We start from the raw sequence: 25251 nt of genomic DNA on the forward strand, positions 1-25251 counted from the left end.
GTGAACAGAGAACAGGACATTCAGCAAAAGACATGTGGGAGCATCCCATTGAAAAAGGGATAGGAAATGGTTACCCAGGACAGTTTAAACCAACAGAGACCACACATCATCAGGAGATTGGAGAGAGAGGGGGATGGCAGCACAATCTCTTTGTATAAAATCCAAAACTAACAGTTCAAGGTTGATTTACTTTCTGATGCAATAAGATAGGTCGAAAGTCCGTTTGTTATTCATATGTCTTCTGTCCATGAGCTCAAAGACAGGTGCAGGGGAAAGTTACTGCCCCAAGAACCTGGGACAGGGTGGGCTGCAGTGGGTGGGGGTGTGTGGCCCTGACCTCCAGCAGTGCGCCCCTTCCTTTGATAGGCCTGAGTGCTGTTTCCTCTGTAGGACATCAAATGCTATGTGAGCGCCACTTCGCGACATGTCAGCGGCCTTCCCTCGAGCCCCAGTCAGGCCACCCTGAGCCCCACCGCTGAGTAGCAGTTCACCCTGCGGTGCCTGTGAGCCTCTGTCCTGCCTCTGCTCTGCCCCTCTGATGGTGTCACGAATGCCCCAGGGCCCATTTCCCCAACGGGGGTGCAGAGAACAGCCGTAACCCCCAGGGAGGAGTTTTGTGCGGTGGAAAGGCAGTGGCAGGGTCTAGCTCTGAGCCACACACAGGAGAGGCATGCGATACCATTTTCAAAGAAGGCGTGTGAAGGAGGAGAGAGAAAGTGATGGAGGCCATGGTCCAGGAGCAGACTCAGCGTGTCACTAGGAACAGTCTTCCCCAGAACCGGAACCATCTTCAGCAAACCCTGGCCCAGGGATGGCCCAAGGTGCCTCCGTGTGTGCCCCTGGCCTTGTGGACTGGCAAGCCCCTCCGGAAGCTCTGTGTTGGCAAGGAGTCTGAGCTGAGGGTCGGGGGGAGGCTGCAGAGGGAACAAGCCTGCACCCCCACCCTGCACTGGCTGGGCTCCTCCTCCAGGGCCATCTCTGCACCCCACGGCCTCCAAAGGTCATCATGTATATAGTGGCTGCTTAATACCTGTGTAACGACTCAGTACTGTTTCCCACTCCTGTTTCCCTTGGACAAAGTCTGCAATTAGTCCTAATTGTTTTTACACCAAATGAAGTCTGTGAAGTCTTCCACAATCCAGCTGTCTCTCTCTCCCTTAGATGTAATTTTGCCCACTCCTCTCCACCAGACACCAGTGCGCCTGTCTCAGTCTTGTCGAGAGCACACAGAGGCTCTGCCTCGGTCATAAGGGGCGAGGCAGGTGAGCTAAAATGACCCTAGAACACACCAGAACCTGGCAGCCAGTCAGTCCAAACTTCCAGGCAGGACTCCTTAGTCCTCCGGGGGTACCACAGGCCCATCCCCTCCACGGTAGACAGTGCCCTCCCGTGGAAATAAAGAAACCTTGCGAGTGCTGGGCCTTCCCCCTCTGGAGGGTTTTTGTAACCCATGCCCCCAAGCTCAGGCTGCAACAGGGCCTCTGAGACCAGCCAGCCGGCAGGTGCTTGCTGTCAGCCATCAGAGCAGGATGCTGCTAAACACAATACCGCTGTTCACAGAAACGGCTATGTAAAATTAAGACCCTAATATGTGTCTTAAGCAGATGCCTGGCTCAAGACTCACACAACAAATAACCACACAACAAAGAACAGACAAACAAAAAGAATAAAACAAGCTAAAGTGGGAGAACTGTACCAACTTATAATCAGAAAAAATAATTTAAAAGATATTTTTAGAGGAGTTTAAGCCTAGCACCATGTAAGAGGCCTGTATTCTTGGCATAAATGGATAAAGTTATTCATTAAAGTAAATGGAAAACTGGGAAATGAAAGACAATGACGTTTACAATTTAATCATATAGTCAGTATATGCAGTAATTCCTTTACCTTCAACGTAATAGGCCAGGTGAATATATAACTTTTACCAAAGAAGGTCACTTTCTCCCTGTCCCCTGTATAATCATCCAAAGTGGAAAATTGTTTTCAAGGCATGCCAATCTTTGAACAAGCTGGGAGTGACACGCGGGGCCTGTCCTGTCCCTGCACACACTTGCCCTGTACTAGTTGACCTTGGCCCTGCTTCTCTGGGCCTCCGTGCACATGTCTCATGGACTCCTCCTTCCAGGAGCAATCTCAGGACTCAGCCAGGCTCTAGCCCCTCTGGTCCCATCAGCTGTCCCTCTGTGCTGGCCCACAACATAAATGACATGAGCTGCGGAGGCTTCTGTGCAAGTTGCTGGACCTTAGGGTGACAGGCCATCCTGGTTTGCCTGAGACTAAGGGGTTTCTGGGATGGGGGACTTTTTTAAAAAATTTTTTATCGTTATGTTAATCACCATACATTACATCATTAGTTTTTGATGTAGTGTTCCATGATTCATTGTTTGTGCATAACACCCAGTGCTCCACGCAGAATGTACCCTCTTTAATACCCATCACCAGGCTAACCCATCCCCCCACCCCCCCCAAGAACCCTCAGTTTGTTTTTCAGAGTCCATCGTCTCTCATGGTTCATCTCCCCCTCTGATTTACTTCCCTTCATTCTTCCCCTCCTGCTATCTTCTTCTTCTTTTTTTTTTCTTAACATATATTGCATTATTTGTTTCAGAGGTACAGATCTGTGATTCAACAGTCTTGCACAATTCACAGCGCTCACCATAGCACATACCCTCCCCAATGTCTATCATCCAGCCATCCCCTCCCTCCCACCCCCCACCACTCCAGCAACCCGCAGTTTGTTTCCTGAGATTAAGAATTCCTCATATCAGTGAGGTCATATGATACATGTCTTTCTCTGATTGACTCATTTCACTCAGCATAACACCCTCCAGTTCCATCCATGTCGTTGCAAATGGCAAGATCTCATTCCTTTTGATGGCTGCATAATATTCCATTGTGTATATATACCACATCTTCTTTATCCATTAGGGATGGGGGACTTCTGGCGCCCAAACTGGAAACAAGTCCCAGGCAAACAGGGAGGAGTTGGTCCCCCCTAGTGCTGATGAGAGTCACACTACGTACTATGAGTCTTGCCTGTCACAGCTGCGGGAGCAAAGGCCCAAGAGATCTGAGGCTTCCTGCTGTGTAAATGCACGTGGCAGGTGGGCTCTGGAGACAGCTGCTTTTTCTTGTAAGGCCTGGGGGTGCTTTGCTTTTTCCACCTTTTACTACTTAGCACATGTCCCTCCTAGCACATTCCTCTCTTTCTGTGCTTGGAGCCGACTGAGAATGTAGTGCTGGTTTCCATTGGTTCTCTCAGAAATCCCTCAGCAGATGCTCCTGTTTGTTTTCCACAGTTAGTGTACTGGGGGGCGGTGTTGTCACAAGGTCAGAAATCCACACATGTGCAGGTCAAGGTATGTTTTACATTGTTTGACAGTGGGGAAAGACAACCTGTTAGTGGTTCACAAATAATGATGTTTTACCAGAAATGCAAATCGCTTCAAAAACAGTTGAGTCACATTTATTATATAACAGCAATAATAACTCTTAGTCAGCGCAGGCTGTTGTAACTAATTACCATGACTGAAGCTTTAAACAACAAACAGTTATTTCTCACAGTTCTACAGGTTGGGAAGACCAAGATCAAGGCGCTGGAGGTCCAGCATCTGGTGAGGGCTCACTTCCTGGTTTGCAGATGGCCTGTTCTGTCCTCACATGGTGGAGGAATCCTCTTTCTCAGGTCTCTTCTTATAAGGACACTAATCCCATTCATGAGAACTCCACCTTTATCCCCTAATTACCTCCCAAGGGCCCTCTGGATACACCTCTGAATACCATCATACTAGGGATTAGGTCTTCAACCTATGAAATTTTGAGAGGTGGGCACATTCAGTGCATAGCAATAACTAATATTTAAAGAGTACTTGTTGGGTGCCTAGGTGGCTCAGTCAGTTAAATGATTGATTTCAGCTCAGGTCATGATCTCAGGGTCGTGAGATCAAGCCCTGTGTTGGGCTCCAATCTGACCCTGGAGCCTGCTTAAACTTCTCTCTCTCCCTCTGCCCCTCCCCCCTGCTCACCCTCTCTCTCTCTCTCTCTAAAAAAAAATAAAGAGTGCTTGCTACATACCAGGTACTGTGGTAAGTTTCAAATACATCATGTTGTTTAATGGTCAGAATATGAGGTAGGGGAGGAGACTGAAGCTCAGAGAGGTTAAGATATTTATCTGGGGTCACAGAGCTGGTAATTGGCAGAGGCAGGATTTGAATCCAGATAGTCTCACTGCACTGTCAACACTTGGACCCAGAACTGCAGACTTGGGGGCACCTGGGTGGCTCATTCAGTTGAGCATCTGCCTTTGGCTCAGGTCCTGATCCCTGGGTCCTGGGATCAAGCCCAGCACCAGGCTCCCTGCTCAGTGGGGAGTCTGCTTCTCCCTCTCCCTCTGCTTCTCCCCCTCCTTGTGCTCTCTCTCTGTATCTCTCTGTCTCAAATGAATAAATAAAATCTTAAAAAAAAAAAAGGACTGCAGCCTTGGGGCTAAGCACGCTCACACTTGAGCAAACTGCTGAGAACCCTGTAGATTCACAGACTGCTTTCTGGGCAACTGTGGGGCACATCAGTCAGGGTGTCTTCTTCCTGGACCTGCGTCCAGATCACTGATGGGGCTCTCGGTTTCTACAGTGAGAGTTAAATAAAAGATATCTGTGTACTCTAAGAATTACCCAGAATTTGGCCAGATCGTCTGAAATACCATGATCATTCTGGATTCATATGCTGCCACCAAAATTCCAGGGACAACACGCCCATGGCTAGTAGCCCATAGCTACTTCTCAGCTCAGCCAGTTCCTCTTTAAAGTGAGCCACAGTGATAAGGTCTCAACTTGAAACTTCAGATTCACCTGAAGGTTTGTGCTTCAAAGGCCCCAGAAGAAATAAAAAACTCCTAGTGTGGTATTTTGTGACAGTTTGGATTTACATCCCCTTTGATCAAATTCTCTGCATGCTGGAGCAGACTGCTTGGGTTCAAATGCTGGTTCCACCACTTGTAAGCTGTGAGATGGAACTTAATTTCCTCATCTGTACCCCAAGGATAACAGTTTCCCTTCTATTTAAATGAGCTCATCCTATAAAGTACTTGAACAGAACCTGGCCCATAGTAAGCACTCAATAAATATTTTTTACTCAGTAAGAAGACAACTCTTAACTGTTCCTCACTTGACAACTCTGTAATACAGAGAAACTTCTGACTGAAGAGAACATACATATGATGGTTACAACCTCCCAAGACCAATAACCCTCTCTGCAACGTTCCTGGATAGGTGTTTATCTTTAGTCTACTTTGGAGGGAGCTAGCTCTCTCAGGAACCAGCACTCCAATTGTGGACGGCACTAACTTCTGGGCAAAGTTATACCATAGTGCAAAAAGCTTGGGCTCTGGAGCCTGGTTTTAAGATCTCCCCATCATCACCACCACCATTTTGCCTCAATGGTTTATAACGAGAAAAATCTACAGAACTTTGATACAAATCTTTCCACATTACAGTGTGCTTCAGATAAAGCTTAAAGTGAACTGAAGCTCAGTAAAATGATAAAAGGATATTCTTTTTAACTTCTCAAACCATGGCCGTCTGGACCATGAATTAACAGGAGTGACAAAGCCCCATTAACATTCTTATTTGTAGTAAGAACATTATCTCTATGGGGTCTTTTTAGCCAAGACTAGTAACTCTAGCTCTTAGGATGTGACTGACTCTTGCAAAAAATCTTAGAAAGAGGGGGATGAGCAAGTGCAGATAACAATCCAGAGTTCCCTTGGGCCAAGAAATGTACGGGAAATGATTATTTCTAAAAAATGTTCAATGAGGTAACTCAGTATATAATGAAGATCAAATGTACAAAAAGTCCACGAAACTTAAATATGTATTTACATGGTTTCATTTGAATTCTAAAATAGATTTCCAGCATTTCAAATAAGCCTTTTAATTTTGTTCTTTTCCTTCACAAAGGAACACACAGTTGTATTCAAGTCCAAATAGTATCCAATTGAGGTTAAAAGTGTGCTTCTTTTCATCTTGTTCTTAACTGTTCTAAATTGATGAAATTTTCTAGTTTTTGTAAATCGGGGGCAAAATGCAACAAAAAGGCAAATAGCAGCACTGGCTACCTGAACAAAGGTGGGAATGCTGCTGGAACTCCACGGATGGCAGGAAGGTAGCTGCACACATCCTGCAACAGAAGTTGTTTGACACTATTGAACCCCTCACCAGCTGAGGCCAGAAGCCCAAACGTATACAAAGAGTAGTGTGACGGGCCTGTGGAAGAGTGAAGGAGGTTCAAAAGTCACGTGCCCTCTGACTCAGGGGCCACTCGGGGAGCCAAAAGTAATCCACAGGTCTACCTCACATTCATTTTCTAGAGCCAGTGGTAATGCTCGTTCCTAACACAAACCAAAGGCTTTTTAATCATGAGGTCAACCGAGATTGTATATATGAAAAGTGCTTTCTAAACAGCAAAGTAGGGCGCCTGGGTGGCTCAGTTGGTTAAGCGACTGCCTTCGGCTCAGGTCATGGTCCTGGAGTCCTGGGATCGAGTCCCACATCGGGCTCCTTGCTCAGCAGGGAGTCTGCTTCTCCCTCTGACCCTCTTCCCTCTCGTGCTCTCTCTCATTCTCTCTCAAATACATAAAATCTTTAAAAAAAAAAAAAAAACAGCAAAGTATCCATATCAGATCATTCCCAAATTAAATGAGAGGAAATATACTTTCTCAGGAATAGTTAGATCTTTGTGTAACCTTGACTCATGTTCCCCAATCTCTAATCTACTCAGTTTCTTCAAGCTCCTTTCTAGAAGATATTATATGTGTTTGATTGGGCATGGGGGACTGGATCATTACCAGCCTTTTGCAGATTTGTGTGTCCATCTTGCCAGTAGGAGACAACCCAACTAGCCCATAGAAAGCCAGGGGGCAACTGGGCGGATCAAGGGAAAGTGACCAGATGGAGACAGAAGGACAACAGGGCAGCTAAACTAACAAGAAACAGGAGTCAAGAAAAAAATAGCAACAAAATGTATTTAAAAACAGACTTCTCCAGTTGGCATTTTGAACGAAGTAGCTAACAGTTAACTCCAACCCTTTATATTGTGTTTCTTTTGCTCCGGGAGTCCTCTTGCAGCTTTAATTCTTGAAACTCAGGCAGCAGCACCAGACATTAAATCCCCAAACGGAGAGGTATTATTAAACCTTTTGCTGGTCATTCTTTTCTGAACACAAATGGACAAATTCTTAAGCCCTCTTATTCATCTCATGACAATCGTTAGGAGAAAAAAATTAAGCCAAACTTGCATATTGAAAATAAGAACAAAAACACACACAAAAAAACCCCTGTAGATAATAAATATCGCTGATTCACTTATTTTAAACAAAGTCCAATTTTATTCACTCTTAATATCCTTGCAGTCCATTGTATACCTTCTGCACCGATGCTTGGTTCAGTAGCTGTTTGATACCTGAAGAAAGAGGGAACAAGTGAATTCTATCAAAAAAATGTGACTTCGCTAGAATTTAAAGAGCAGGTTCCATGGGGAGGCTCACAAAAGGCCGTATGACAATGGCAGATCCAAATTAAACAAATAACTACCTATGTTCAAGTTCATTGCGTGTGGATCCCCTCCACCACCCACGGGCACATATATGTCCAAGACGACCTCTTGTCTCTTTCTGTCTCTCAGGCACACAGACCACACACCTCCCACAAAACCCTATCAAATGAGAAATGAGAAGAAGCCATCAGAATGGAAATAAAGTTCTTCAGTTGTTTTCCGTTCCTTCTTCTTTCTCCTCTTTACAGTTTTGGCTTCTTTCACTGTTCTCCTTCCTCTTCCTATTTAAGATGCACCAACTGGGCCCTTGCCTCCAGCAGCCATTGCTGATGCCACCCCTCCCCTCAGCCTCTAGCCCTTCTAATGTACACCCGATCCTTCCCTTTACGGTTTGGTCCAGCTAATTTGTTTTATGTGATTCCTTTTCACATTCACATCCACACCTTGGATTCAAAGCCCAGCTCACACAGCCTTCTGTAACATAGTGACAGAAGAATTTTGAGTATCTCCTTTATAGAAAGTCAAGTTCATTTCCTGGTCCTGTGTCTGACGTCTGATGTCCCTGGAGGGTGTTGTTTTTATTGTCCCTCCCCTGTTCTCATACTCACATGCCGCAGACATATACACAGGCACGCACATACTCTCTCTCTCTCTCATTAAACTGCTCACCTTCTCTTGCTTCCTCTGTTAACTGTTCTTTTGGAAAATCCACATCGAAAGTGATTATCAAAGAGCCCTTGATGTTGTTGTTGTCAAAGTTGGGGAGCCCTTCTCCTTTCTTCCATAGCTTGGCTCCTGGTCTGGTGATCTTATCCCGGGAAATATGTACCTAGAAAGCAAAAGGGTATGGAACTGGACTAGGACTCTTGAAATACAACACACGGCTTCTAGTGAGCACTGTGTCCACAGCTCCTGTCACAGCTCAGCACAGAAGCAAGGATGAAGGGACAAGGGAAACACCATTAGGATACTGCAAGCCAAAGAAATACATTTTCAAAATAAAAAGAAAAACCAAACACGTAATCTCCAAACCACCCACATGAAGGTTTTAAAAGGACAGGAAGCAGGAAAATTGATCTGTTTACCTTGTGGCCATCCAAGTGAGTAATATCCATATCAAAGCCCACCAGAGATTCGACTAGTGAGATTGTCACATTTGTATATAAATCATCTCCTCTCCTTTCGAATATTGGGTGTCTAAAAACAGAATAAGGTAAAAATCAAAAACTTCCATCTTTCTTTGGAAAGTGTTCAAAAGGTTTTAGAAAAATCTTGTGAAAGGATGAATACCAGTCTTTCAAACAATAAGCATTTATTAGATACTCCTTTGTGTGTAGTATTAATCAGAACTATAAAGTTGTGTAAGATTTATTAAATCCTATGCTTAAGAAGCTTATAAATCAGGAGAAGGCAAAGCACATAAGTAAAACTGTAAGTAATTAGATTATAGAAAAGAGAAAGACAACTTCTGGCAGTGAGGACTGGGCGATGGGCATTGGGAACGGGTTTGGGAAGGTCTCCAGAGCTGGGCTCAAGGTCAGGTCAGCTCTAGAGATGCAGATAAGGTAGAAATGGGGGAGGGGGAGCTGGGGTATGAGGGAATTCTGGCAAAGACCAGGACCTGAGAAGGTACCAGGTTTACTCAGGGAATAGCACATGTTCCAGTTTCTCTGGGAAGATGTGAGAAAGATAGAGTAGGTAAGGAAAGCTGGGGAAAGTCCTAGAGGAAAGTAGAAGGGGAAAGTCCTAGGCAGTGGGGGCCCATTTCTCCATATTTATGTGGGAAACTTGTTCCAATGAATCCTTAGAAGCAGAGGTAATTGCTGCTTTCCAAGGTGGTAACAAGAGAGAAATAATAAACCAGAAAGCCTGAGTCCCAGGCAAAATTCCTATATAAGCAGCACTTCATGCTAAAGAGAAGCTGCATATTATGTAAAAGAAAGTTCTTTCTATCTAAAGTCTTCCATCCTTGTGGTGCCATGCTTCCTCAGTCGAAATCACAGGTCTCCTTGAGTCCCATTCATGTTTGCCTCTCTTTTACAACTCCTTACTTGTCTCATCAATTCTTTCCTTCCAACATCTTTTGGATCTGTAGGTCCTGAGTAAATATGTTAACAGCTCAATCCTTGGCCACACCCCCAAATTTTCAGTATTGTTGTAGAGTCACAAAGGATCATCATTCAGGGTGTGAAGGGCACGAAACAGAGGGAAAACTCTAGCAGCGTCCTGGTGGCTATCCATCTCTCTCTAATCCAAATAATCTGAAAAGTGGGGGCTAAAGAGAAGGCCTCCAAAATCCGATCACTTACTTGACAACTTTGATTCGGAACCGCAGGTCCCCTGGCTCTCCATCCACATGAGGCTCACCTAGTTAGAAGACATGATGGCATACTCTAAGTCACACAGGACACACGCTGCAAATCTATCTATAGTTTAGGAGAAGTTTTTAAAGCCACTACCTTAGGTGTGGCCTATCAAGTCTACCTGTGAGAGCAGTGTCTCTAACTGGTTATATCAAGTTTCGGATTATTAGTGAAGATCACCTGTATCTCAGGCACAGCAATAAATCACTTGACCTGTTACCTAAACAAAGAAAGATTCATTGATTTCTTGAATATAAAGTCTTAAAGCTTCTTTTCTTTCAGAAGCCTCAAAGGTGAGGTCTGAGAGATTTTATTACTGCCAACCAGAGCTACATATTGTCTTTCATTGCTGAGTTAAAATTAATCCAATAGGGTCTGAACACCCTAAATTTTGATATAACTTAGGCTACTAGATAAAAAGTTACTAGGTAGTCACTTTTGGCTGTGATATTCTAAAGATAAACTGTAGTGCCGCGGTTTAAGGTGAACATCCAGGAAGGCCATGAAAGGCTTTCTGTGCACTAAAACTGACCTGAGAGTGTTGGAAATGATACTCGCACTTACTACGTGGCCATTAGGATATGGTGTGAGGTGGGGGTTGCTGGTATTCACAAGCACACAGAGAACAGAGAATTATGACAGTAAAACATCAATATCAGTATTTCACCTTCTCCAATAAAGGGGTACTCCATGCCATCTCTCACCCCAGGTTCTATTTCTACCTCCAGTGTTCGTTCTTCATTCACTAGTCTGAGAAAGAGAGAATTTAGAAAGAAAAAAATGAAAATACAAACCAAACCCCACATACACATAATTAATTTTTTCTGTTCTATCAGAGTTGTTTCTTAAAAGACTATTCCATACCTCTAGTTGACATAGCCATCTGAGATCTATTTACATCTCCTACATGCCAAAAGCCAGGGCAAAACTACTACATATTATATAATCTTGTAACTGCGGCCTCCAAAGCAGCCTGCAGTAGACTGATTACTTTGAGCTGATTACTTTGAGCTGAGTGATCAGTAACAGAGAAAACTACTCACTCTTACATAAATTTGCACCTGGAAGGATAGGAATCAGAAGCAAAGTTTATCCTACCTGATATTTTTCCTGATCCCACAAATAACTGATCGAGTTTTGATATATATAAATGTACAGTCCAATTAAATAGTTATGTTTATAACATAATCAGCAAATAGTACTTCTCTAATCTGCAATGTTAGCTGGACATATATGACTGCTCTACTATTCCAAGTAGGAAAAATGAAATATTAACATTTGCTAAGTATATTCAGAGTTAAAGGCACAGCTTATTAGTTCAGAAACACAGAAGGAGAGATTTAGAAGAAACATTTTTGGGAAAAATAAAAAGGTACACGTCTTTGCTCTATCCTCTGCTGTAACGTGAGAGAGAGAGAGAGAGAGAGAGGAGGGTGTCGGGAGATAGAGGAAAAAATCTCAGTATGGACCATTAGCATTTTATTAGACAAGTGAGAGGATGAAAGTGTCTCTTGGTAGAACAGAGAAGGTGCTCCACTTACTTGACATTAGGGCACTCGTCACACACCACCTCCTGGGTCATCTGGAAGCGACCTGGGCCCAGCTGGGTAGTCCGCATCTCTTGCCGGCAGTTGCATTTTCGTTTGCCCGGAGCCTGCCTTGCCACAGGTTTGTTTCTAACTACCTAAGAAGTACATAAACAACATCAGCTTCTCTGTCTGTAAAAGAGCCTTTGGCTTCCTCAACTGATCAGGGCTGCACACGTACCGGAGCTGGAATGTTCCCTTCTCTGGCAAGCTATACCCCAGGGAGACCTAACGCTGACAGAAGCCTTTGTGGAGTTACAAATCAGCCCCCATACAGGAATGAAGCAAATGGATACTTAAATGACCCAACATCTGAAGCTGGAAAAGAGAGAGGAGATTAAGAAAGAAGAGAACCAAAAAATAATGTGTATGATATTGGCATTTTTTTAAAAGATTTTATTTATTTATTTGACAGAGAGAGAGACAGCAGGAGAGAGAACACAAGCAGGGGGAGTGGGAGAGGGAGAAGCGCGGAGCAGGGAGCCCAATTAGGGGCTCGATCCCAGAACCCTGGGATCATGACCCGAGCCGAAGGCAGACGCTTAACGACTGAGCCACCCAGGCGCCCCTGATATCGGCATTTCTAAGGCACAACTAAACACCACTGAGTTAAAGCAGTTCACAGAATTGCTATCTTTTAAGAAATCTGAGCTGTGCAAGCACAACCCCTGGAGTACAACCACAGCCTTGAAAAGCTGGTATTAGCTGCCACCATACCATTAGCTATGATAAATCTAATGAAAACACTTCCTTGTTCCAGGCAACTTGATCTAGGACTGTTTTCCACTGCTATCTCAATTCAGATACTGAACATGTGAGGGACACAATGATCACCTCTTTGTAGCTGCTTGCAACCAAACACGCTGCTCCCCCCAGGTATGTGGGAACCAAGGCACATGAAGAAATGTATTCCCGGTTTTGTCTGTTTCATCAGTCAAACACCTAATCACAAGGCACATGTTCATGCAGCAGGAGGACACAAATGCTTGGGAGAAAAGCCCCTTACAAATACATGAAAGCCTAGGTCAACAGAATAAATGACAACAACAACAACAGTACTTAGAGTAGACACTCTATAGCACTTACTCCGTGCCGCGCAATGCTCTGATCACTTTTACATATATGAACTTGTTTGATCCTCGCAACAACCTCATGAAGTAGATATTGATACAGTCTCCATTTTAGAGGGCAAGTAATGAAGGCACAGAAAGGTTCAGGAACATGACCAAGGTCACCTAACTAAAATATGGTAGAGCCAGTATCTGAAATCAGGCAGTCTAGCTCCAAAGTCTGTGCTTTTAATTATTATGCTCTCTCAAGGTCATTTTTCCTTGAAAAAGAATTTTCCATGGGGTCATTTAAATGGCAAGGTCATTGACATCCTTTACAACAACTGGATTTTTGTTTAGGGACACACTAACTGCACAGAGTGAGGTACACAGTGTATTAGTGATGACTGAAGACAACAGGTCTGGAGGGAACAGGGGAGCTCATTAGGTTCACCTCCCTCTCCCACCTCAACAACCTATCTTGCTTTTGAAGGAGAGACGGCCCAAATACTTTCAGTGCCCTTTCCCCCACCCTTCAGACTGAACCCCAGTATTAGAAGCCAGTGCATCCTCTGCAACTGTCCAGTCCTCTTCTTTCAACTATTCAGAGCAAAAGCACAACTAAAGAAAATGCTTCTTGTCAAGCAAGTACATATGCATGGGCTGCTTGCTATCTGCTCCAAAATCCTCAAAAAACTAAAAGAAAACATGGATTCCAGGAAATAATAATTATAACACTCAATTGGTTAGAAAACTCTAGAGATGGAAGGCTGTTTGGAATGGGCACGTGTATAATATGGCGGCTACACCTCGGCATAGCAGCTACTGGGGGCTACTGTGGAGATGCTAGAGAAGAGTCACTGAAGTTCTGCTCTTATCTCTCTCCTGAACTGCCTTGGGACAAGCACCATTTGGCCCCCTCCTCCAAAACAACAGACCCCAGACACCACAAATGAAACCAAACAAACCTCCAAGAACACAAATAAAACACAGTTAAAACCACTATACAAAGGCTTGCCCCAAGACACTCTACCAGGGAAAGAGAGTTGCTGATACCCATGGGGGAAATACAAGCTCAAAGGCCAAAAAAACATCTAGACACCTGAGAAGTCCAGCTATATGCCCCTTACGCCCTAGAAAAGACAACAAACTGGATAAAACATCCATTCTAAGCAAATGTATTAGAGAAGAGAGACCAAGAATTTAAAATAAGCATAATATTTAAGGAGATAAGGAAAGACATTAGCAATAATGTAAGAAATAACGTAAGGATCCAGTAGAGATATTATGTTTAAAAATGTGAATTGAAATAAAAACATAGCCAATGGGATATTATTAGGATGGACATAGTTGAAGACTGTAGTGAGCCAGAAACAAAATAAGGCACTCTCCTAGAGGAAGCAGGGAAGGCTAAAGAACCAGAATAGTTTTTTTTTTTGCTTTGTTTTTTTTTTTTTTTTAATATTTAAAAGAAAGTTAAGAGCAGATAGAAGAAATGCCAACAAAGAGGATTATATATTTGAAAAAATAATGGAGATAAATTTTCCAGAACTAAAAAGGGATGAATAACCTCAAATGAAAAGATCCCAAAGTGCCAGTAGAAACTATAGGTGACTTGTTTTCTGATTTTAGGGCAGAAAAGAATTTCTTAAACAAGACACAAAAACTAACCATAAAAGTAAAGACTGATAAATCTGGTCACGTTAAAATTAATTACTTCTCTTCATTTTAAATAAATCTTCAATATAATGAAAACACAAGTTACAAACTGATTGGCTACATTTAGCCAACAAAAGTTAATAGTAAGAATAAACTATTCTTAGGAATCAATAAGAAAAGGGCAAAAAAAATATGGGCAAAATATGAACAGATATTGCACAAGAGAGGAAACAAATATGGCCACTAAATATAGGAAGGTGTCTATCCTAATTATGAACTGAGAAAATGCAAATCAAGACCACAATGAGATAACATTTCTTCCCACCTGATGGGCAAAAATTGAGAAGTCTAATAATTCAGTTTTAGAGAGGTGGCAGATCTATAGGATCTCTTATAAACTGCTGGTGGAAGTGCTGGTAGTAATCAACTGAAAAAACAATATGGAATCACCTTGTACAAATCAACATTGGTTCACATTACCCAGCAATTCCACCCTTCTGTATATACACCCAAGAGAAATTCTTGCTCACATGCACCTGGATATATGTACAACATGTTCATAAAAGCACTGTAAGGAAGTGAAAAAAAAATCTGGAAATAACCTACATGCCTACTAATACACTGTTGTCACATAAATTCTGTTCAGCAGAATTACAGTGACAGCAACAGGCACCAATCACTAACATAATAGTGAAAGAAGACACCAGTCCCAGGAGATAAGGTATGGTATGATAACCATTTTTACAAAGTCAAAAACAATAACAATACATTATTCAGGTATTCATACATATATAATACAACAAACAAACAAGAGTGACAAAGGAACAGTAAGGACAAAACTCAGGACAGTAGCTAGCTATGAAGGGAGGCAGAGGAATGGAGAAGGGAAGTAGCCTGGAGCAGACATAAGTGGTGGTCTGCTTGTAGTTAGTTCCTGGGCTGGGCGATGAGTTCATGAAACAGTAACTGTGTATCACGGAACCAAGGATTATGATTAACTCAACTCGGTACATGTGGTCACTCTCCCGACTCCCAAAAGACAGGGAAGGGACTCAGAAATTTCTTGTTTTTAGTCAAAAGAACAACTTCTGGGAGTTAATATGACTAGCTGTATCGTTTGAACTTACTTCCACAAAATTTCCTGCATATACTTCTTCCAAAGTGACTTCTAGATCTACAATAATATCACTGCCTCTTGGAATATTCCTGTCTTGCTGACGAGGAGTTCCTCCAAACATGAAACCAAAATCTCCAAAGAAGCTGTGGACAAGTGTAAAATCATCAGGAAAAGAAAGCAGAGTTCATGTCTTCAATTATTTAGTTTTCTTCACATGGATACAATATTGTGTCCTACCAACAAATTGTGTAAAAACCTGACATTTTTAATACATTGAGAGTCATACATCATACACAACTTTTAATTAATACTATTATTTATTATTAATATTATTAATACTAATTAATATCAACTATATTGTCCCCTGCCACAAAAAAATTTTCCTTTTAATAAATATTGTCCAGACATACAGTAAAGTGCCTAAGTACAGTGTGCTGATGAATTCAAAGTTGGGCTTAATCAATAATAATAATCTGTTTTAGTATCAGGGATATCAGGATATAATGGACTTACTGAGAAAGGGCACAGGATATATAAACTCAGGTAATGCTGACTCTAATGGTAATTTTGAACATTTGTAGCGTTCACTTTGTATATTTAGGAACCTAGCTTTAGTCAAGGAAGCTACTGTTCTGTATAAAACTCTTGGGTACATAATTAAATAAGCTAAAAAAGCATCAGCCTTAGTAGAATTCTGGACCTTAAGAAAAAGGAAGTTCTGTTCTCTACAGAACCAAAATCAATTTTTGTAAGTAACAAAAGCATCACTTTGAATTAATACAAACAATGACCTTCAAATGTGCAGGTTTCTAATCTTAACGTTAATTTTTGATGTTAAGAAGCCTCAGATGTTAGCACAGTGATGACAACTGGGTAACTCCCTCCCACCCACCAACCAATCTTGGTGAATAGATTCCCTGAATCTTAAACAAAAACAGAGAGGGAGGATTTGCGGCGGGGGGGGGGGGGAGGTGGTTGGTACAGATGGAAGCTTTCTCTTTCTGGTATCACTTCTAATAGCCAAAAGGAACAGGACACTTTCTTGGGAGGCTAAAACAACCAAATCAATCCTGGGGAAGAAAAGGACTTCCTAATCATATTACGCACACATCTTCACAAGTTCTGAAAAATCTACTGTCACCCCCAAATACTAAATGGGGAAAACCATTGTATGCAACAGTGATTCTTACTTCCTCTTTGGGAAAGGGTTCATAAAACCCTTTAAGAATCTGAAGAAAGCAATAAACCTCTCCCCATAGGAAAGCATACGTAAACATTTTTTTGTTTGTAACTTCATTTGAAACCCCAGATTAAGATCTTATATGGCATCCATCCAGGCATACAGAAATTCAATAAAGAGGGGTTCAAAGAGCGTGAGGGAAAGGTGTGTATTATTCCAGCCATTTAGCACTCCCAGAGAGTCATGTGCAACAGGAGATAAAGAGCCTCTACCCTAACTCCTTCCACCAATGCTGATTACCGTAACTGTCCCTTTCTTGTTGACAGAATGAAAAAGACGCAATTTTGGGTATGGGAGTAGGAACTTCTCTCTCTCTCTGCTTGTAAGAATAATTTTGTGCATTAACGGTTTGCAGATTCTAAGACAGAGAAGAGACAGCATATAGTGGTTTCCAACATACAGGGCCCCCAACACTGTCAGGGTAATTTGACTGATATGGTGAGCTGGATGGACAGCACTTTCAGTGCTCCCTGTCTTTTTTGGAACTTTATGAAAAGAGAAGAATGCATTCCCACAGGGAGGAGGAGGATTGACCTTTCCGTCAAGAATCAGTTGAGTTTTATTCTTCATCAAAAGCTTCTGAACAAGGGAGTAAGGATATATCTTTAATAATCATCCAATGATCCATTCTCAGATGCTAACACTTTGCAGATGGGCAAATGACTTACTGAGAAAAAATGTCTCCATGGGAGCTCTGATGACCATCTTTTAATCCCTCTTCACCATAAGTATCATATTGTTTCCGTTTCTCACTATCTGACAGAACCTGGGGACAAAAGCCAGTTGAGGAAAAGATCAGGAGTTGGTTATATGCGATGAAGGTACATTCAGATTTATGCTTTTTTTTTTAAAACTCTGATACTGTGTCTAAGATGTTTGTGGAATGCAGTTTTCATTATGTACGGCACTAAGGCACATATATATTTTCTTTAGCAGACTAAATTCTTTGATGCGCTGTTCATTTTGGAACTTCCACAGTGCTCAATTCATGTCTTTACCAAAACTGGCCTAGACACATAAAAATCGTATCTGAGATTAGCAGTGTGGCTGTGAAGGGGAGGGCAGCAACAGGAAAGAGGTGAGATGAATTCCTCAGGTTTACTTCCCATGCAGCTTGATTCTTGTGCTTGTGCTGTTCACGTCTATGAGACAGTAGCTCTCTGAACCATACATTAGGATATGACTATGACAGACTGTCATTAGTGATAGACGCAGTAAAATGGGACAGCCTTAAAATCTGTTCAGGCCTACATGTCCACACCATATAGGTGCCTCCCCCCACACACATTAGGAGACTGACAGATCAAGGGAATCAAACGACAGGCCCTTCGGAAAGGTCTATACTGCTATATTTTCATATTCCCTTTTCCATTTTGGGGGTATGTAGAAATCCTTTTGTAGCAGAATGCTGTCTGCCATATATGTTTAAGCTTGTAACCTTCTGAGTCTGAATTACAGAGAGTAAAACAAACCAACAAAGAAACCACTGCTCTATGAAGACTGCTCAAGGACAATTTCACAGCTTGAAAAGACTGGGCCCATTCCATTTATAATACCAAAGAATATAAAAACAAAATAAGCTTCCGTACTCTTTAAAATCTGCTTTCAACATGCCAAAAAAAGTAAAAGCTTCCCACATATATAATTTTGACAACTAAATAATTTTATACTTTCTTTGTTATTTTAAATCTCCTATTTAGACAGCAGATTGAAGGGGAAAGTTATTTCCAACCCATACTTGCACTGGCTCAGGAAAAGAGAGGCTGGAAGTAGATGGAGCTTGTTGACTCAGCAAAAGAAAGGGAAGACCTGCCTGGCATATATAAACAGGACACACTTTTGGCTCTGGGCTGAATGATGTGTAAGGAGCCACTGCAAAAATGTTCTTTTTCTAAATTTATCTTAAATGTTACAAGAAATTGAGTGTATGAGAGAGAGCATTCTTTTTTTTCTTTTAAGATTTTATTTATTTATTTGTCAGAGAAAGAGAGAATGAGAGCACACAGGCAGGAGAAGCAGCAGGCACAGGGAGAAACAGACTCCTCGCCAAGCAAGGAGCCTAATGCGGGACTTGATCCTGAGCCGAAGGCAGATGCTTAACTGACTGAACCACCCAGGCGTCCTGAGAGAGAGCATTCTTTTTTTTTTTTTTTTTTTAAAGATTTTATTTATTTATTTGAGAGAGAGAGAATGAGAGAGAGCACGAGAGGGAAGAAGGTCAGAGGGAGAAGCAGACTCCCCGCTGAGCAGGGAGCCCGATGCGGGACTCGATCCCGGGACTCCAGGATCATGACCTGAGCCGAAGGCAGTCGCTTAACCAACTGAGCCACCCAGGCTCCCGAGAGAGAGCATTCTTAAAAACAGAGACAAATGGGTTAGTTCAGAAGTGACCAGAGTACTTGACTAAAGGCACTATGATAGTTCACATGAAAGGAATATTTTGGTAAATATCCTAAAAAAAAATTAGCTACATCAGGGAAGCAGAAATGGGCAGAGTTAACTTTAAAAAAAAAAAAACAAAACAAAACCCAAAACTCTTATTATTAAAACCTGGACTTCCAATATTTTTACTTTCAAGTCTACTGTGGTCTTGTCTTGACAAAGAAATGAACCCCACATTTGGGTCTATGAAAAACACCACTTCGAAACCCCCAAACAGGGACACCTGGGTGGCTCAATGACTTAAGTGTCTGCCTTTGGCTCAGGTCACGATCTCTGGGTCCTGGGACTGAGTCCCTTATCGGCCTCCTTGCTCAGCGGGGAGTCTGCTTCTCCCTCTACCTGCCACTCCCCCTGCTCGTGTGCTCTCTCTGACAAATAAGTAAATAAAATCTTTAACACACACACAAAATAAAACCCCCAAAGACTATTTTAAAGTCAGCCTCTTTACAAAAAGCAGAGGCTCCTGGAATAACCACCCCCAAAACTATCCTTAAAGTTATTTATTATAATTCACTTCCTCCTCAGTTTTCTTCTGTCCAAAGAATGCAATTTTATTCCATGGTCTTGGAAACTATTTTATTTTCAAGAGAAAATAAAGGTTCTTAGATGATTGGCCAATCAACCCAGAGTCTCAACTAATTAAAATGCCAGCAGTAATCCCAATTCAGTAGAGAAGACAGATTTGTATTCACAAAAGACTCTTCAAGTTAACTGGGATTTTGATTTGTGAACACTAATTTATCTAAGGACCAAAGGCAATGAAGTGAGTGATACAAACAAAAAAGAAAATTTGAACTAGTGATGAGAAAGTTTCTTAGAGTTAAATAAACTGCAATCTCATGAATGATTTATGTATAGCCTGCTTAGGTCATAGCTAAAGAACCTGGTATACTCTAAATATTTTTCTTTTCTCTTTTTTCTTTTTTTTTGAGACACAGAGAGAGAATGAGTGAACATCAAGTGGTGGCTGAGGGGCAGAGGGCGAGGGAGAGAGAGAATCCCAAGCAGGCTCCTCATTCAGCATGAAGCCTGATGTCGGGCTCTATCCCATGACCCTGAGATCATGACCTGAGCTGAAATCAAGAGTCGGATGTTCAACTAAGCCACCCATGTGCCCCAACATGGTAGACTCTAAAGAACATGACAAATTCTTAGCAACAGCTTCCCTAAAAAATATTTTGGACTATTGGCTTCCTAGCAAAAAATGGGAATATTTATAGGAAAATAGTGCAAAATATGGAATCCATATTATCAACAAGAACCAAAATGTTACATATAAGAGAGTCCACCAATGCTATCAAGTTTATTTATGGGCCCCAGGTTAGGAATTTCAGTCCTATAGGATCCCTAAAAGTGTCAATAGAAAAAGGGGAACCCTATTAGCTCTAGGTTTCCCCTAGGTATCAATCACTGTTTTAGTTCAGTGGATTCTTTAATTTAGGCTTTGGGATCCCTTCCTTTGGGGTTTTTCCCAGTACTAAAATATTTTTCAAATTTGGCTCCAGCCTTCCACTATCCAGGGTTTTAACTTGAATTCAGAAGTTTTAGCTCCATAACTTTCAGAGTTAAATTATTTTTTCCTGTGCCCTTTTAGAAAATGAGAATGTTATCCCTAGAGTGATAACATTGTAACGTATAACTGAAATCTGTTAAGAAAGCAGAATTTAAATGTTCTCACCATAAAAAGAAACAAATAAGTGAGGTGCTGGGTGTGTTATTAATTACACGGGCAGAGTCCTTTCACAATGTATACATACATCAAATCATAATGATGTACACTTTAAACATCATCAATTTTGTCAGTTATACCTCAATAAGGCTCCCGCTGGAGCTCTTATTCTAGTTCTAGAGGAAAAGTGAATTGCAACACAAAATAGCTACCTCCTAATCTAATAGACAAAAGATTATTAGAACTTATTTGTAAAATGTTTTCACCATAGTGTTGAAAGAATCTGTGTACAACAGTTTTCCAAATAGTAAATAATTCATTAAGCATTCAATAAATATTCCTTGGTGTAATTAAAAATGAAAAAAAAAAACAAAAAGAAAATAGGAGTAAGAATATGCCCAGCTCTACTATATTTCATGGTGTCCTAGTGCAGATTAAATGAGATGATACTGATCAAAGTATCTTCATCTCCTGATTAGAGCCTACAAATTACAAACTATAGCTGTGTTTTGTTTGATCTGCACAAAAAAGAAATTTTTAAATAGAATTAGTTACCAACATTTTCCAATCAAAAGAATTACAGAAAAATCTGGATTTCCACTTCTCTTGAAAAATTACATGATCTGGCAACACCATGTTTCCATTTGTACATGGCAGAAACTGGCTGGGGTTGAGTAACAGCTGTCCCCTTGGAAATGGGCAAGAAGGCTTCAGTTTGTCACAGTCCTCATCAATCCCTGTTGATTCCCAACATGGCGGTAGAATATTCACTGTCATGTTTTATCTTATAACTGCCCTGCATGTTGTGTGTCTGGTCCATGTAGACATGTTAATTTGCAATCCTCATTTAGATTTTGTTTCTATTTCTGGCTCTAGCTCCCAAACTGACTGAATGGTGATCAATGTACTCATTAATCTATCAATCTTTCTTTCTTTCATCTTTTTCACCTTACTCTCCTTAATCAAACAAAAACAGTATGAAAAAATTAGGAAATAGCATATACTAACATTAATATACAATACAGCAGCAAACACTACTTTTATTTTTATCTATTGTCTATTTTTAAAAAGAAGTGACCTGAAAGAAAGGAGTGTTACTCTGTGTTACACTGACTCCTATCTGTAGGCTTTATTCATACTTCATCTTTTTCCCAACTCACCTCATAAGCAGCACCTAGATCCTGGAATTTCTCCTGAGCTCGAGGATCATCAGGGTTCCGGTCAGGATGAAGCTGTAGGGCTAGTTTCCTGTAGGCCTTTTTAATGTCTTTTATAGAGGCACTGCGAGGCACCCCTAAGATCTTATAGAAATCTCGCCTGGGGAGTAGGGAGGAGGAGACGGTACTTCATTAAAGAGCTATACATTACATTTTTTTAAAAGTGAATTTTTTCCTTTACATTTAGGTTTGTGTATGAGCAAACAGGTAGGAAAATGAAGGTATACATGTGACACACAAAAAAGAATGTCTAAAAAGAGAACACATCAGACTTTGTAATGAGTCTTATATATTGAAGTAGTCACAATGAGAGGCTATGCACTTTTTGAACTTTGCCAGAATTATTCAAAACATCTGTGGTACGCTTCTCTTAGAACTATCTTCAGGCAAGAAAACTATTTTATTTATGGTCACATGTTATTTCCAACCAATAACCGTATAATCAAATTAACTCTCTCCTTTTTCCTTCCCTCTATTAGTGACTTCAAATGATTTGTTTCCAAAGGTCAAATAAAAACCAAAGGATGATTTCTTTATCCAAAAAGATTACATTAGGTAGCTTTGTTTGGAATGTTAAACATGAAGTGACTGAAATTAACTTGAGAGGTTAACATAGAGGTTAAGCCAAAACCTAGTGAGAACCCTGAAGAAAGAGTAACATCCATTTGGAGTTATTTTGCTAAAAGTGAGAGAAAATATCAATCTTGAATTCATTGCTAGTGGTTATACTGGTTTGTCTTGGTCAAGTTTTAATTATAGACAGCTGCTGAAGCGCATATGTAGGAGCCTAAAAGTCTCAGGAGCTACAAATATACATATGGCATGAGCTGGGAGATAAGGTACAGATTCAGCGACCTCCTTGCAAGGGACTATGCTGGAACCAAATTAATTATAAAAGGAATCTTTAAATGAAGGACCAATGGATGGAACAGACTATAATAATAAACTTTCAGGTCAGGGACTGTAGTCCACAGAAGACATCAACAAATAATCGTTGGATGAAAAGAATAAATAAGCATGCTCAAAAAAACCTACTCCTTTTGCCAGAGTCACTTTAGCCATCAAAAATTACTCTGAAAATGCATTTCTCAACACAGGGGATGGGAAAGTTGTTCACAAAGGACATGCTAATGTAGTAGTGACAGTGATTTTAAAATGCAGTGGGTATAAAATGCATTGGGGTGCCAGGTGATATAAGACAGAACACTGAAAAAATTATTTCATAAGCTCTTAGTCCCATTATGGAAAGTCCTTTAATCATTTCAGGAATAAGTTTGAAAAATTATCACCCCCAAGGGATTCCATGAGACTTAATTAGATGCTTTATCCTCCCCCCCAAAATCTGCAAACACCCTTGAGATCTGAGACAAGGACTAAATAAATCAAAAGGTTCACTAAAATTAATAACAAAAGAGCTGTTTAAAAAATGAGGCTTATTTAGAATATGCTTAATATAAAAATGGCTAAGTAACAGCCCAGGGAAAAGATGGCTGGCATAGTTCAGCATCAATATTACAGTTCCCAAAAGACTTCTTTATAAAAAGGCTGACATTTAAAGCTACAGAATTAACACTATTCATACTGACATTCTGTTTAAACATCTTAGGGTATGTGTTGCTTTAAGTGAAGGACTAACAAAAACATACTAAGAAAAACAATAGAGCATTACCTAGAAGAAATTAATTTGTTAAGCAATTTAAAATGTTTCACAAGTTAAAAAAATGACAACAAAGTTTAAGCATATATGCACAGGGAAAAAGACTTTTAAGAAATAACAAGCATTTTAAAGTTTAAAGGTTTGCTAAGTAGCATCTCCTCCAGTTAGAGAAATGTATGAATTGTTAGAAGCTAAGACTTCCCCACATTCTAATATGAGCCTGGCGTATCGTATCCTGTGGTCACCACGCTTTAGGATCATGGATCTAAAAGGTTGGAAGAATCCTTAAGAGTTCAGGTGGTCCTACTCCCTTCACACAGGGGACACCTTATTATCTTCATGTTACAGATGAGAATTTAGGTGGTTCCTTCAGAGGCAGAGAATTTGTATGTGGGGTGGGGATGGATGGTCTTGAATTCTACCTCACTACCTGTCGGTGAAATGCTCTTCGCGTTCATAAGATCATAAAGCTTCTCAAGAATGTACATGGCGAGAGACAGTGAAGCATGACAGCCATAGGGTGAATTATCTCAAGAAGCTGGGAAATACAAGAACTCTCCAAAGAGTTGGCCTTGCTTCCTCAATCCAATTTTCTTCAGTCCCAGCATGGCTTCCCTACCTGTCCTTATTTCGTCACTCAGCCTCGCATCATAACCCACCCACTTTAATATCACCCCCCCCCCCCCAGGGGCTTGTTGCAGGCTCAACTTTGTATGGTCCTCTTCTGCAGCTCAGCAGCAACCCCACCCCCACGGTGTGTCTGGCACTGCATCCAAATCCCACTCCTTTGGTCAAATCTAGCTCTAAGGGCCTCTGGACCTAAGCCCCTCTCACTCGTGCCACCCACTGCTCTCCTCTCCACCCCGCTAGCCTGGCCCACACGACCCATTCTTCTGCCCCCACCGCCCAACCTCAGCAACGCCCCTCTCCACTCCCTCAGTCTGGCAATGCTCCCTCATCCCCAGCCAAGACTGACAGACTCGCGGGCCCCGTGCCCGCGGGTGCCTGTTCCTCACCCGGCGATCACGGCCCCGAGGAGGTACAGCAGCAACAGGCAGAAGGTGCCCAGGTTCTGCGGGGCCATGGTTTCTCGGTGCCGGCCTCCGTGCCGGTCCCTAGCCCACGCGCTCCTCACAGCCTCCGCCGCCGCCGCGTCAGCTCACCAGCCCACCCGGCACTGAGAGGCCGCCTCACACCGGGGTCTCCTCCTTGGTCCGGAGCGACAGCTAGCTCGCCCCCTCCTCTGCCCAGTCCACTTCCCGGGAGTCCCGAGTCCCCGGGAGAGAAGCCCTGAGCAGGCGAGAGCCAATCGCTGCCCGGGACATCACACGCGGCCGGCGCCTCGCAGCCAATCAGCGCAGTACACTTCACCTCCGAGGCGGCGCGGGCGGCCACTTAGGCCCCCGAATTGCAGCCGCAGCTCCGGGCCAATTAGAGGAGGAAACGTCAGAGAGTCGCGCCGCCACAGGAATCCGCTCAGCCCCGGTAGCCGCGAGTCGTAGAAAATTACGTAAGAAGGCGGTGGGACGAACCGGTGCCAAGAGAGGGCACTCGAGGTACATGAATTACCCCCGCCCTCCACCTCGGACTCTCCACCAATCACAAGGCTCCGCTTCGAGTACCGACCAATTACGGGAGGGAGGATTTATCTTGTTACAAGTCTGGGAATTTCATTCATATTGAACTTTACGCTGGATGCGGGAG

At 42.0% G+C, this 25251-nt stretch overlaps 1 protein-coding gene across 1 annotated transcript; it reads right to left on the reverse strand.

Annotated features, from left to right (window-relative positions):
• Positions 1-6992: 6992 nt before the first annotated feature.
• DNAJB11 (DnaJ heat shock protein family (Hsp40) member B11) lies at positions 6993-24847 on the reverse strand. Its single transcript, XM_025877032.2, has 10 exons — positions 24564-24847; positions 21834-21990; positions 17231-17328; positions 15333-15465; positions 11453-11595; positions 10579-10661; positions 9858-9915; positions 8634-8745; positions 8218-8377; positions 6993-7455 (listed from the first exon to the last, which is right to left on the reverse strand). The coding sequence occupies exons 1-10, from the start codon at positions 24629-24631 to the stop codon at positions 7391-7393; spliced, it is 1077 nt and encodes a 358-aa protein (XP_025732817.1). The 5' UTR covers positions 24632-24847; the 3' UTR covers positions 6993-7390.
• Positions 24848-25251: the final 404 nt, after the last annotated feature.

Source organism: Callorhinus ursinus, unplaced genomic scaffold (assembly GCF_003265705.2).
Source record: "Callorhinus ursinus isolate GAN/ISIS: 27379988/994484 unplaced genomic scaffold, GSC_fseal_2.0 scaffold1, whole genome shotgun sequence".
Lineage (NCBI taxonomy): Eukaryota > Metazoa > Chordata > Mammalia > Carnivora > Otariidae > Callorhinus > Callorhinus ursinus.